This window comes from Mastigoproctus giganteus, chromosome 2 (assembly GCF_048544385.1).
Source record: "Mastigoproctus giganteus isolate SK-2022 chromosome 2, ASM4854438v1, whole genome shotgun sequence".
NCBI classification, from domain to species: domain Eukaryota; kingdom Metazoa; phylum Arthropoda; class Arachnida; order Uropygi; family Thelyphonidae; genus Mastigoproctus; species Mastigoproctus giganteus.
The window spans coordinates 37,644,663-37,659,132 of NC_143576.1; the positions used below are offsets into that span (position 1 = coordinate 37,644,663).

General features: G+C 36.8%; 1 protein-coding gene across 1 annotated transcript in view; it reads right to left on the bottom strand.

The window, feature by feature from the left end:
* The window catches only part of LOC150089271 (spatacsin-like), a 542,060-nt gene that overhangs the window by 199,534 nt on the left and 328,056 nt on the right, over nt 1–14,470 (bottom strand). The window contains exon 14 of the mRNA XM_090389930.1: nt 4,438–4,504. Coding sequence (XP_090246056.1) covers nt 4,438–4,504 — 67 coding nt within the window. The remainder of the gene's footprint in view (nt 1–4,437; nt 4,505–14,470) is intronic.

The following is a 14,470-nucleotide window of genomic DNA, read 5'->3' on the forward strand; positions in this document are numbered from 1 at the left end:
TAAGTTCTGCTTGTTTTAGTATGGACTTTTGACTTTCCTACCTTTAACCAAGATCCTTCAACTTTAATCCTCTGAAAGTAATTTTTCTGTCTCTACATTCTCTTAGAAATTCTACTTGAAGACAGGAATTGATATTGTTCTCACAAGCCTCCCTTGTTTGACTATATTTCAGACTGTGTTCATCCACACACTTCCCAAGTCATTACCATTGTGATTATTTCCATTAAGAAATAATCACAATTTAAACTACTGTTACTCCATAATAATCTTTATAAATAGCATTATGTTCTGAACCTTATAACAACCCCTTGATTACTTGCACAACTCCTCTCAGTGCTTAGGATGTCCAAGCAAATAAAGAGAAAGGAGATGCTGTTATAAGGGAGTGACTGATCCCTCAGATATGCAGGCAACAGAGAATAGAAATACAGACAAACAGATTAAGTATTGGGAAATCTGTCTATCATCACTCATGGCCGACATATTTATGGAAGATTTTGAAGAGAGAGCTAGCTATTGATGTGTTCACTCTAAGACCCTTGATATGGTTCAGATATGCAGGCAAAATTTTTCTGGTAAGGAACACAGGAAAAGACAAAACAATTTTATGATTATATGAACAATAGACATAAACAAGAAAAGATGGAACTACAATTTTTGGACCTTGTTCTTCTTGTTGTTATAAGGGCTTAATGACACAGGAGCAGCTAAGGCCTAAATGTAATGCTTGTTGTCATGATAGGAGCATAATGACACAAGAGCACTTAAAACCTAAATATCACTACTGTTGCCATGATAGGACCATGATGACATAAGAGCAGCTAAAGCCTAAATTTCTTTCTGCAATTCACTTGAAAATTGAATTATCAGCAGCATGTCAATGGCAATTAAATGCAGGCATAAAGTTTTATTTATCAAAGAAAGAGAAAAATTCTGAAAAATCCAACATATTTTCTAGAAGATGTTGCAGTGTTGGCCGGCCCTGAAGATTTGACAATGTCCAAAAAGTGCTAGACTTGATATTTAAATAAAGGGGACAGTCAATTCACTCATGAGTAAATAGAAAGGGGTAAGTATGTGTGGCCAGCGTGCTAATACACCTTCCTCTCATCTGTCTTCTTCTTCCTGGAAGCTAGAAATCCATATTGTGCCCATTAGATTGCATCCCCTTTTGGATTACAATCTCAAATTTATGTAGGAAAGACAAAGATGGAGGCACCTGGTCAGTTTGTTTGGCTGTATAGTCTGCTATTTCATTTCCCAGGATACCAGTGTGTCCTTATATCAATCCAGCAGAATGCCATTTCTTTACTGTGTTCTTGACAGTGTCAGTGTTGAGCACGACATGTGATGTCCTCAAATACAGGATGAGAAGAGGAGAGATTATTTTATTGATAAAAATATTGCAACCACTGACTTGAACGTTAAATAATTTAATTAAAAAAAAATATATGCATAGGCATTAAAATAAAAGAAACAATACTATTATAAACATAAAAGATATTAAAAGTGAATAAATAAAATCAAATGAAAGAAATAAAATATGAGTACCAGCAATTAAAAGTAATAAGAATAAATATATTTGAAACAGCAAACAGAATAAAAGCGATAAAATAAATGACATACAAGGTAGCTTTCAAGATATATGGGCCTCCTTTTCAACCTAAACTGAAGCAACGACAACAGCTATTCGTATACTTCCATAAGTTACAATATAAGACAATAGTGGCATAGTATTTAGGGTTAGGTGCCATCTGTGGTTTCCCCCATCTGTGCCATATATACTCTGTGATGGAATGCAGAACCACTGCATAAGCCAGAAAAAAGTGTAGTGTGTCTGGTTTATGCAGTATTGTGTTATGTTCTGCTGTTGTGTCTCTGGCTACTTGACCGCAGAGCCCATAGTGGGACCCTACGTTGCCCACCACAACCACTGGGAGGTGAACCAGGCTGCCCTCATACTCTGGCTGATCTCTGCCAGGGTCACCTGAGCTTTCTGGATGGAGACCAAATAAAAAAAATAATAATAAATAAAAAATAAAAAAAGGGAAGAGAGTGGGGAAAATAATACAAGTGGTGGAATCAAGGTAGGCAAAAGGAGGAGGATAAGGAAAGAAGGCATCCTCCAGCAAAAAGAAGAGGTGGGAAGGGAGAAGTATAATCACCCCTGGTCTGGGAGCCCACCGAAGGACAGGGAAAGGAAGACAGCTTGCAGAACAAGCGAGGTCTGCAAAGTTGGGTAGATGCAATGGAAAGTGTGTGAATTTGATTGCTATCAGTTCAATATAAGACAATACGCACATCAAGCCTGGTGGTCGGGGGAAAAAATGGAAAGGAAGGAAAAGGAAGTGGACTAACGTAGGTCAACATTCCTCAGTCATCTAATCATCAGTCTCTGAATGCAGTACACACCGACTACTTGTTCAATTATCTACCCACCATCTCTCATCACTATGCAGAATAACAGCCTCCATAATAAGATGTATGTGGGTCCCAGAATTACAATTAATAATAACAGCTATATGGAGGGCCTCTAACCATGAGAGATGGAATGCATTATGAGCCACAGCCAATACTTCAATATTCATCCAGGGGTTAAGATTAGTGCTGCTCGAACCAATAATACTCTGTGGCAGCAAAGCTGCTAAAATCGGCCCAACACTTAGCCTCCCTCATGCTCAGAAACACAATCACCTAGCCTGCACTCAGTTTTGCCAATGTAACCTATCCCACGATTTTGGCAAGCAATGCAGTATACTACCATTGAACAATGTAACAACAGAAGGGTCAATTTTATTCTAAGCACAACCGATTGCAATCTTCTACTAGGAAGTTGTACACAGCCAATATGATAACCTTGTAAAATCTTGGCAAGATGAGTGGAGATACCCAGATATTAGGGGATATATGCAGTGGCGATAAGTGAATCGTTGCGCCTAGGACAGGAACCAACTTCATCACATTGAATTCATATTCCATCCAGGATGAAGGGTGTAGTCACATTTGGACAAAGCTGTCCGAATTCCCAGCCTCTCAGCAGAACAAAGCTATCAACCATACTATACAAGTGCCTGGCCAATTTATAATTAGTAAACTGACCTCAGCACATAGGTTTCCTATATATACTGAGATAACCATCCAGCTCCCCTCTTGTATGGCAAACTCAGATATCCAAAAACAGGAAAATACTAACTGCCTCCATAACTGAACAAGTAGTCACCATGTACTGTGTTCAGAGACTGATGACTGAGGACTGTCGACCTACACTAGCCCGCTTCCTGTTCCCTTTCCTTCCTTCCCCCTTCCCCATCCACTAGGCTCGATGCACATATTTTCATATATCTGGTTGTAACTTCTGGGGTATAAGAATGGCTGACACTGTCGCTTTTTTTTTTTTTTTTGGTAGTTGTTGGCGCATAGGCTTCTGTGGCCATAATGCACCTCTCAAGGTTTTTGCGGTACTTTTATCCAAGCCCGAGGCGGGAATCGAACCCGCGACCTTTGGGTTGCCAGGCAGGCACTTTACCCACCCGGGACACTGTCGCTTCAGTCTAGATTGAAATGGAGGCCTGTATGCCTCGAAAGCTCCCTTGTATGTAGTTTATTTTATCACTTTTATTCTGTTTGCTGTTTCACATATATTTATTCTTACTGCTTTTAATTGCTACCACATATTTTATTTTTTTTATTTTATTTTATTTATTAACTTTTAATAACTTATGTTTGAAATAGTATTGTTTCTTTTATTTTAATGCCTATGTATTTTTATTTTTAAATTAAATTATTTAAAGTTCTAGTCAGTGGTCGCAATATTTTTATCAATATGAGCATACCTGACACTTGGGGTCTCTTCGGTTATAGAGATTATTTTGAATAGCTGACATTATAATGAAGGAATTTGCATTAATTATGGTGGGCCATAAGGAAACATTTATTGAAGATTTTTTAAAAACTAGCTGGATTGTATACAGCTCAGCCTTCAATATGCTGCATTCCAGGGGCAGTGAAATTTTGTCAGTGACTGAAGTAAAAATGGCTGATATACTCCCTTATGAGGAAGTTTTTCCTTTTCCCTAAAATAAAGAAACTATTACAAAGCCACAGATTCAGACTGATGAGGAGGTAATTAATAAGTGTGTCTCATTTTCTGCCAAAGTGAGGGTTCTATTCAAGAAGCCTGAAAGAGCTTATCCACAGAATGGAAAATATGTAGATCTATATAGAGAAAGAAACTGCTGGCTAAATTTCAAATTCCTAACTCAAATATTTCTAGATGAGGGTAAATACTTATCAATTGTTCCTTGCAAAATTAAATCAAATCACACCCACCCACCCACCCACCATGTATTATATATTATATACTGTGTGTGCGTGTGCGTGCGCATTTGTATTTCATATACAATATGAAATTCAAAATATAAGAATGTCTAAACTAACCTTCATTCTTTATAGTATTAGTTTTCTGCCATCCAAACAGCCGAGTTGGATCAAGTATAGAACTTCCCTAGAATTTCAAAAAAAAAAAAAAAAAAAAATGTTAAGAGCTGATTAGGTTATGTATTAATTTATATATATATATATATATATATATATATTTTTTTTTTTTTATTATTATTATTATTTATTTATTTATTTATCTATCTATTTAATGTGTTTGTTTATAAAAGTCATTCTAAATCTGCAAAGACAATATAAAATACAAATTATGCAAAAACCAATGATGATAACCTTAAAATTGCATTACTAATTGAAGTCTGTTTAGTAAAGCCAACATAGCACCACCTGCTAGTTAGTTTGGAAACAGTCAATTTTCAAGACAGTAGCATTCTTGTGGTCATGCTCCAAGGCAAACATGCAATCTGAATCTGATTTTTACATGCAAAAGGAATGAAGCCTAGCGAATTTATCACAGAATATTTGCTCAGTACGGCGAAGTACAATGGGACCCAGTTTTACGATTGGTTCACTATACAATCAAATCACTTTATGATGGACTCCCCATAATAAAATACCATTCACTATAAAGTATGTGGTAAGCACTGGTCATTGTGATAAAAATTGCGAATTGAATTTTAATTCTATCAAACGGCAATTCTAATATGCAAAAATAGGAGTAATATCTATTATCCACAGGCAATAAAAGTAAAGATCATAAATTTGCATTTTATTTCATTACCAATTAACAAAATTAAATGATACATAAAAATTGGAAGCATATTTTCCACAGATTATCAAAATAAAAATAAATTTAGGCTTATGGACAATGCTTAATTAATGTGTACTGTAATATGCACATACTAACTATTTCTGTTACTGTTCACTGACATTTTAGGGGGGGAGATGAATTTTTTTTTTTTTTTTAATGAAAACCCCAAACACGAGAGGTATTAGAACCCATAGTACTTAGTACCGTGCTTGGGTTAGAGGTTGAGAAGATGAAAGAAGCTATTTGTTGAAATTAGACTTGAACTTCTGTAGACAGTAATTTTCAGAAAATACGTATGAAGGAAGGTTGTTCCAGAAAATGGCAGTTGAATGAATAAATGAGGAAGACAAAAAGTTGGTTCTGTGAGTTTGAAGTTGGACAGTGAATGGATGTTGGCTGGTGGCAGCACGTATTCGGACTGTTTTGAGAGAGCAGGAATTATAGAAGCCAATTCAGAAGAACAGTGCCCATGGAAATATTTGTAGAAAAGGCATGCAGCAGAAAAAGTACATCTAGAATGACTCATAGAATGACTCCTCTTTAACAGAGTCTCTCTGCTAAAGAGACAGCCATTAATTAACCTAACTGCCCTCTTCTGAATGAAAACTAGAAGCCTGACAGAGGTTTCGGGGGCACCACCTCAGATGTGGGAACAATATTCAATGGTAGGGCGGATTTGCAATTTGTAAAGAGTGAACAGCTGTTTGTAAGAAAAGTAACACCGAGAGTGAAAGAAAAAACCAAGTTTTTTAGTTGCAGAAGAAGCAATATATGTAATGTGCTTGTGCCAAGAAAGATTAGAAGTCAAGGTAATCCTCAAAAGGACCTATCAATTTGCCTAGAAATCGGAGTATCACCAAAGATAAGCATAGGAGCAGAAGAATCCTTTTTGCGAGATATAAGACAAGACTGAGTTTTAGAAGGATTGAAATCAACTAAGTTTCTTTGCCCCACTGGAGAATTACCTGGAGATCGGCATTTAAGGAATTGGTAGCAGATTTTAGAGACGTTGAAGCTGATTGAGCAGGGCAAGGTTTCTCAAAATGGACAGTTGAATGCAATGTGTTATCATCTGCAAAACTATGGATAGGATTTCCAGTCAATGGAAGAAGGTCATTAATATACAAGAGGAAAAGAGTAGGGGAAAGAACTGAACCTTGGGTCAGTTCTTTAAAACTACCTAGAAACCTCGGTCAGTTCTTTTAAATTACCTAGAAACCTCGGTCAGTTCTTTTAAACTACCTAGAAACCTTCCGTCTGATCAACGATCAGACGGAAGGTTTCTAGGTAGTTTAAGAGTTGGCGGTTAATTGATTTCTCCATTACTTCAGAAAGAGTAGAAGTAATTGCAATGGGACGATAATTGGATGGGAGGGATTTGTCACCCTTTTTTAGGAACTGGCTGGATATTTTAGAAACTGGCTAGAAATTTAAAACAGTAAAAAAGATAAGCAATCAATAACAAAGAACACAGTAAATTGCAACTAACACAATACATGCAAGGGAGATACAGAGTAACAAGTTTACGGAACAGAAAAAACCAGGAATGGAGAAACACAATTCACCATAATAACGTAAAAAATCCACAGAATTCCAGCTATCGGTATTATCGAAATGTGCTAGCATTAGTAGAGGCATACAATGCAAGAAAGCAAGCTTATACAGCATCAGCCAAAAAAAAAAAAAAAAAAACCCCACTCCAATTTCACCCCTCTGTTTGTTTGAAATACCTGTCCAGCAGAGCCTTAAATTTATTTAGGCTATCAACTTCCACAACAAGGGATGGAAGTCTTTTCCACCAACCAATTACCCAGTGGCTAAAGGCAAATTTCCACACATCTATCCTACATATGTCTTTCCTCAATTTGAATTTATGTCCTCTCAGGTGATTATTCTGAGCAAGAGGAGGAATCCCATCAGCATTGAGCATGCTCAAACCATTCAATGCGTTAATACACCTCAATCAGATCACCTCACTGGTGCCTAGACTCCAGACACTGTAATTTGCAAAACTTAAGCCTTTCTTCGTAAGAGCAACCCTTTGTTCCATTCACTAATCTTGTTGCCCTGCTCTGTACTCGTTTCAGCAGCACTACATTCTTCTTGAACTGAGGCTTCCAGACCTGTATACAGTACTCAAGGTGTGGCCTGACCATTGCCTTATACAAGGAAATAATCACCTCCTTATCGCTGCTAAAAAAAATCCTGTATATCACTGACAAGACACCATGAGCTACTCTTGCAGCCCGTCTGCACTGCTCATAGAACTTCATATCTGCCTGCCCAATTACCCCAGGTCCTTTACATTCTCTACCACTGTCAGTATAGTACCATAGAGTTGATACATTGCTCTGGAGTTACTGTTTCCCATATGTAGTACTTTACATTTGTCAATGTTAAACTTCATTTGCCACCTCTCAGCCCATCTGCTCAACCTTTCCAGATCCTGTTGCAGCAGCATAGCGTCAGTAGTGTCCTTAACAACCCTGCCAACCTTTGTATCGTCTGCAAACTTGGACATTAAGCTTGATATACCACCATCAATTTCATTTATAAATCCGGAAAACAATAATGGACACAACATTGAACCCTGAGGGACTCCACTAATAACATTAGTCCACAATGAGTAGTGTCCATTGATTACCACTCTCTGTCTTCTCCCCCTCAAACATCCCTTTATCCATAGCAGCAATTTGCCTCCAATTTGTGCAGCAGTATGAAAAGTCTTTCTAAGATTCAAATATATAATATCAAAGTTAGTCCATGTATCCAGTTCTTTTGTGATTGCATCATAGTATCCAATCAAATTGGTCAGGCAAGATTTTCCCTTAACAAAACCATGCTGTGTCCGAACTATAACTGAAGTCTTGTCTAAATGATCCTGCAGTGCTTCTTTAACCAGAGTCTCCAATAATTTTCCTGGAACAGAAGTTAAACTCACAGGTGTATAATTACTTGTGTCAGCCTTTGATCCTCCTTTGTGAATTGGGGTCACATTTGCACATCTCCAGTCTATGGGCTCTCAATTATGAGAGCTTCTTTGGACTCCCCTGAGTCCAAAGAAGCTCTCATACTTCCTTTGCTGCCTCCTTTAATATAACTGGCCCATCCACCCCGGGTGCCTTTTTTATGTTTATCCTCAACAATTTCTCCTCCACTTTCCTCTCAGTTATTACAAAATCATCTAGCTCACTACCAGAGTTCACTTCACCTCTGGCATTTCCCTTCCTGAATAACTCCTCATGTGTGAATATTGAGGCAAAATACTCGTTTAGTTAGTTAGCCACCTGAGGAGGATCCTCAACTGTTGAACCATCAATATCCAGTGGACCAATCTGATTCATCCCTTTCCTTCTAGAGTTTACATAGCTAAAGAACTCTTTTCTGTTTTTCTTTGCATCCTTTGCAAAGGATTTCTCATAATCTGCCTTTGCCTGCCTAATCTCCTCTGTGACTTGGTTACAGACCAGCTTATATCTATCATAGGCTTTCATGTCACCCATTGATTTATGTATCACATGCATTTTTCTTCTCTGCCATATGTCTCATTAGTTCATCTGACATCCACTTAGGCCTAAACCTTGAACAATATTTCTTAGTTAGTATGTAAAGCCTAGTAGCTTCCAAGATAAGTTCTTTGAATGATTCCCATTTTGAATTTGCTGTTGGTAACATCATCAGTTGGTCCCACTGTATAGAATTTAAATACTGTCTCAGACCATCGTAGTCACCTTTACGAAAGCAAAAACCCTTCCCTCTACCTCTGATGCTAGTTACCTCTTTGAGTAAATCCCACTTCAGCTTACTGTGATCACTGCCAACTAGTGGTTCCTTTATCTGCAGATTGTTAATGCATTAAGAATCACTACTGATAATCAGATCAAGAGTATTACTCCCTCTAATTGCCTCCCAAACATGCTGATGTAGAAAACAATCATCCAATAAATCCACAAAAGCCTTGCTAGTGTGTGAGTGACCAACCCACAAATTCCAGTCAATATCTTGGAAATTAAAATCCCCCATTATAAGACTCTCTGATTTACTGGCCCACTCTATTTCCCTGTACAGTTTCTTATTATACTCATCAGAGTCATTAGGCCTATAGCACACTCCTACTCTCAATTTTGATCTCCCAATGCTTATGTCACACCAAACTGACTCGACACTGAACTGTCCAGCGATGTCGACTGGCTTCACTTCCTTGGATTTTATGTGTTTCTTCACTAATAGCATAATCCCTCCTCCCTTCCTATCCTTTCTGTACACATTGTACCCCCCAAATACCAGTTCTGCATTCCTTATATCTGTGTGACACCACGTCTCTGATATCCCAACAAATCTGCCTTTGATGTTTTGAGCAGTACCTCAAATTCATCAAAATGCAATCAGATCGAGTTTACTACTTGTTTATAATAGATTGCACTAACAGAAAAGCACAATAAACCAAAAATTCAAATTCTTTTTATTGTTTTATGGTAGTGAGCTCCAGAAATGTGCTTTAGAAAAATATCACAAAGGCCTTCAAAATAGATTCTTAACCGAACATATGATAATGATGAAAGTGTAGAGCATTTTAATGATTTGAATTGGTGTTTTGAAATTAAAGTGGTTGATTCCACTAACCAGTAATCATGTTAACTGGCACCTACTTAATTTCACTTTATGACGGGATGGGACGGTATGATTGTCTCCAACACGTTTACAAAAAACAATGCGTTACTGGGTTCACATTATGATATTCTCACAATATGTCAGTGTCTCTGGAAGAGATATTGTAAAGCAAGGGTAAACTGTATATGTAACAACTGAAATTCTACAAGTTGACAAGTTTAAAAATAGTACTGAAAAGTGTTAAGAATTCTCCTTGGGCAGGGAAATCACATTATCATGTCACCCAAAGTCATAGTAGCATTGGAAGAACTCATACAAGGAAACCATCTCATTATGATTGAAGAAATGGCCATTTTGAGCAAGATTAACATTGGTTCAATGTATCATTATAGAGGAGTGGCACTCTGATATTCTAGCATTTAATGGAACTGAAGAAACAATTACAATGTGTTCTGTACTTCTTGGATGCTATGAACGTTGAGATCTTAGAACACATAGTTACTGGAAATAAATCCCAGAAAGTGTTACTCATTATATTATGAAATCATAAAGGAGCAACTCTGGAACAGTATATGAAGAGACGACAAAGAGTAACAAAAACTAATGTTCTTCTGAACCAATTAAAGCAAGCAAATCAAAATAAACAGTATGATGTCCTTGGGGTGCTGTGCAACCCTGACACCACTCATTCCACAGTGAACCAAACACAGGAGATTAAAGTTTAAAGTATAGCTCAATGTTCATATTCACCAGACTGGGCTCTAAGCGATTACTTTTGTTGGCCTTTATAAGATGTACTATGAAGATGGCACTTCTCCTCAGTTAAAGAGGTGAAGGTGGTGGTGGTGCACAATTGGTTTCAACACCTTTTTTGTTACTAGAATTTCTATATTTCAAACAGATTAAAAGGTTTGTGATCATAACTACAATATTAAGTTAAGAAAATCAGATTGTATCATTAAAAGTCAATATATTCAGGAAGCAGGCTTCTATTAAACAGAAAATATTTAATTTCCCTTTTCTTTATACAGTTCTCTGTTGAATCGAGAAAAGATCCAATATCTCACAGGTAAATGCAAAGGCATAAAACCAAAGTTTCAGCCTTAAGATATTAAAGTGATCTAATGAGATCAATCTCATTCCTTACTATTACTGAGCTATATACATTTCCCTTTTTTTTTAGCTAGAGTTAGAATATTAATTCTTCTTAGAGTAATCAGTAATGTTCAACTTTATTAGTTGCAAATGTTCCTTTGTTCACTTAAGTTATATAATGGCCAGGCCCATTGTTGTTTTCAGTATATATTGATCAGGCTTAATGTCTAAGTTTGCAGATGATACAAAAGTTAGCTGGGTACTGTTGGTACTGTCATATCAAACAGTTACAACAGATTAGGTTCGGGGCCTTTGTTGTAAAGCGGATCACTACCTTTTTTCACCCACAGATGCATGTGATGCTCAAAATTCGCACAAAACTTAGCATGACACTTACCATTAGCACTGCAACTATATTTTAATGCAACAACTTACAAAACTGTGAGAAAATGTCCCTCTACTCTGCATTTACATAAAGACTTGTGACCTTCAAACATAAAATGCAAACACTTTACATTTGACAGTATTAAAGGAATGAAAAAATTAGTAAGTGTAAAAGATAACAAATTTAAAAAGTAGGAGGTTGCAGATATGATTATAGGGGATTGATCATTTTAAAAACTTGCTTCTGCATGAACTCAATACATTCACTTTGTTCGTACACCCTATTAGGTGTACGAACAAAATGAATACACCTAATAGGGTGTACGAACAAAGGGTGGCAAACGGGGAACTTGCCTCTCCCTGGGATCAAGTAAAAAATTCCACAAATTATAACAGTAAAAGTGATTGAGATATGTAACCTTACACCCTCGACCACGGGACGCTTTGTCTGCCTTAAAATTTTATTATGGGTTAGCCGGTTTTGTCCACGGCGGGGTAACCATAGAACACGTGTTTCATCTATTGCAGCAATAAAACACGTGTTCCTGTTTTTGGTTCATTGACAGATATTCCCCAAACTTTGCCAGATGTTTTGGAACATTGTGACTACAGTCAGTCCTCGTATAGCACAATAGTTGTGTTCCTAGAAACCCTCATGCAATGCAAAATCATGCAATATAAACAACAGGCTCTATGGGAAAAATAGGGTTAGGTGCCGACCGCCCAAGATTGAACACACACACATTTGTAACCAAAACATTACCAAACACAATAAATTATCGTAATAAAATACGTAAGTATTTTATTACGACTATTACATAAGAAAATATTGCTAATGCTTTTGCTTCTATCCCAAGCAAACTTGTTTTTTGTTTGATTTTCTATCGAAACAGATGGCAGCCATTCCATCTCTTCCAATTTTTTGTGTCTTGATCTAATGAATTTTAATTACACTTTGAGTTTTTCCTGCTATGAAAGTTGTTTTTATACATCTTTCTAATTCTCAGCGTTCCCTCATTTAGGCCTGTAGCATGTGCAATATCACACGGTCTTTCATTTCGCTCAAAGCATTTCACAATTTCATATTTTTTCTCTATCGACAGAGGCGGACAGGCCATAAGCCTTACCGGGGAAACTCCAGTGGGCCGGAGGCCAGTGTGATTTTGGCCATAAACCATAGTATGAGGCCACTACAAATTTTCCCGGGTAAGAATTTTTGACCCAGTCTACCTCTGTTTATCGAAATTGCTTTTCTTTTTCTCTCTGAATCTGCAGTGTCTTCACCAGGATGCTTCCTTTTCACACCTTTTAAGTATTTTACTCATTTTTAGGGAATAAAGCACAATTACAAAATGAGGAGGCACGCTTGATACACATAAACAAAGCTGCGCACGTGTAGCAACTGAATAAACAACACCGCAAAGGCAGAGATACACTATTAACACCTCACATTTTACTAAAGCACATTTCTGGGGGTTACTACCATAAAACAATAAAAACAATTTCCATTTCCGTTTCTGCTAGTGGAATCTGTTATAAACTGGTAGTAAACTCGATCTAATTTCATTTGCGATAATACTGATAGCTGGAATTGTGTGGGTTTTTACCTTATTATGGTGAAATGTGTTTCCCCTTCACTGATATAAAAAAAAACAAATACATTTTCAGAATCTTCTCTTCATTCCAATCGTGTTGCGTTCAGTTGGGGTGATTCCATGTTCGACTGCCATTTCTTGTAAACACAAAGACGAATCGTGCATAAGCGAATTCGGTTCGTGTTGTACACGATATCGTTCCCCTATTTATAAATCGTGTATGATCGAATTCGTGTAGTGTAAACATGTGTTATACGAGGACTGACTGTATTTCCCTTCTATTAATTCGGCAATAACTATTGGTATGACATTACCTGTTTCGACCTGTACCACTGAAAGAAGTTTCAGCACCTTGAGCCATGTGAAAACATGGTTAAGGTGTCCACTATCTCAGAAACTCTCTTATCAGGTTTATGTATGATTAGTGTGCACAGGAAGAAATTAGAAGAGGAAGCTGTAAAGAAGAAATTTATTGAAAATGTCGTCAGTGGGTTTGCAAGCGATAGACGGAGAATTCAATTCTTATACGATACGTGATCATCGAAATTATTATTATCTATATATATATATATATATATATTGTTCCTTTATATATATATATATATATATATATATAGAATCCAAATAATACAGAGTTTGAATTATAAAATTAACTTAATATTTAACTGTTATATATAGAACGAACCGATTAATGCCATCCTGCGATAGAACATTACATCGGACGGTATGTAAGCCCTAATTAGATAAATTATAGTGTAATGTAAATGTCCTCCCTGGTTTGAAAATCGCAGTAGCCTCAAGCCAACTGTACACCCGGTATACATGAAAAGACATAGATAATAATACGATAATTAATATAATGAGCCTTACATGGGAAAAAGTTATTTTGTAAGGGACTTTGTCGAGGCCTAAACCCCTACAAAATATCCAACCCATGCTAAGCTGAGCCATCGGTTTCTGTTATCATCTGCCTGTATGCCGTGGCCAAAAAGTCCATAATAATGGAATATTCCTTAAAGTTAAAATTAAATGCAGGTAAGCAATTATAAGTCTGGCCTACCATATAGGGAGCAGGTCTAAACCGTAATTAGGTAGAATATAGGCTGGATGATATTCTACCTAATTACGGTTTAGACCTGCTCCCTATATGGTAGGCCAGACTTATAATTGCTGGCCTGCATTTAATTTTAACTTAAAGGAATATTCCATTATTATGGACTTTTTGGCCATGGCATACAGGCAGATGATAACAGAAACCGATGGCTCAGCCTAACATGGGTTGGATATTTTGTAGGGGTTTAGCCCTCGACAAAGTCCCTTGGAAAATAACTTTTTCCCATGTAAGGCTCATTATATTAATTATCGTATTATTATCTATGTCTTTTCATGTACACCGGGTGTACAGTTGGTTTGAGGCTACTGCGATTTTCAAACCAGGGAGGACATTTACATTACACTATAATTTATCTAATTAGGGCTCATATATATATATATATATATATATATAAAGGAAACAATTCTTGTTTCCTTTATATTTTAAATTTATATACATTATGTATGTGTTTTTGTATTGATGCAA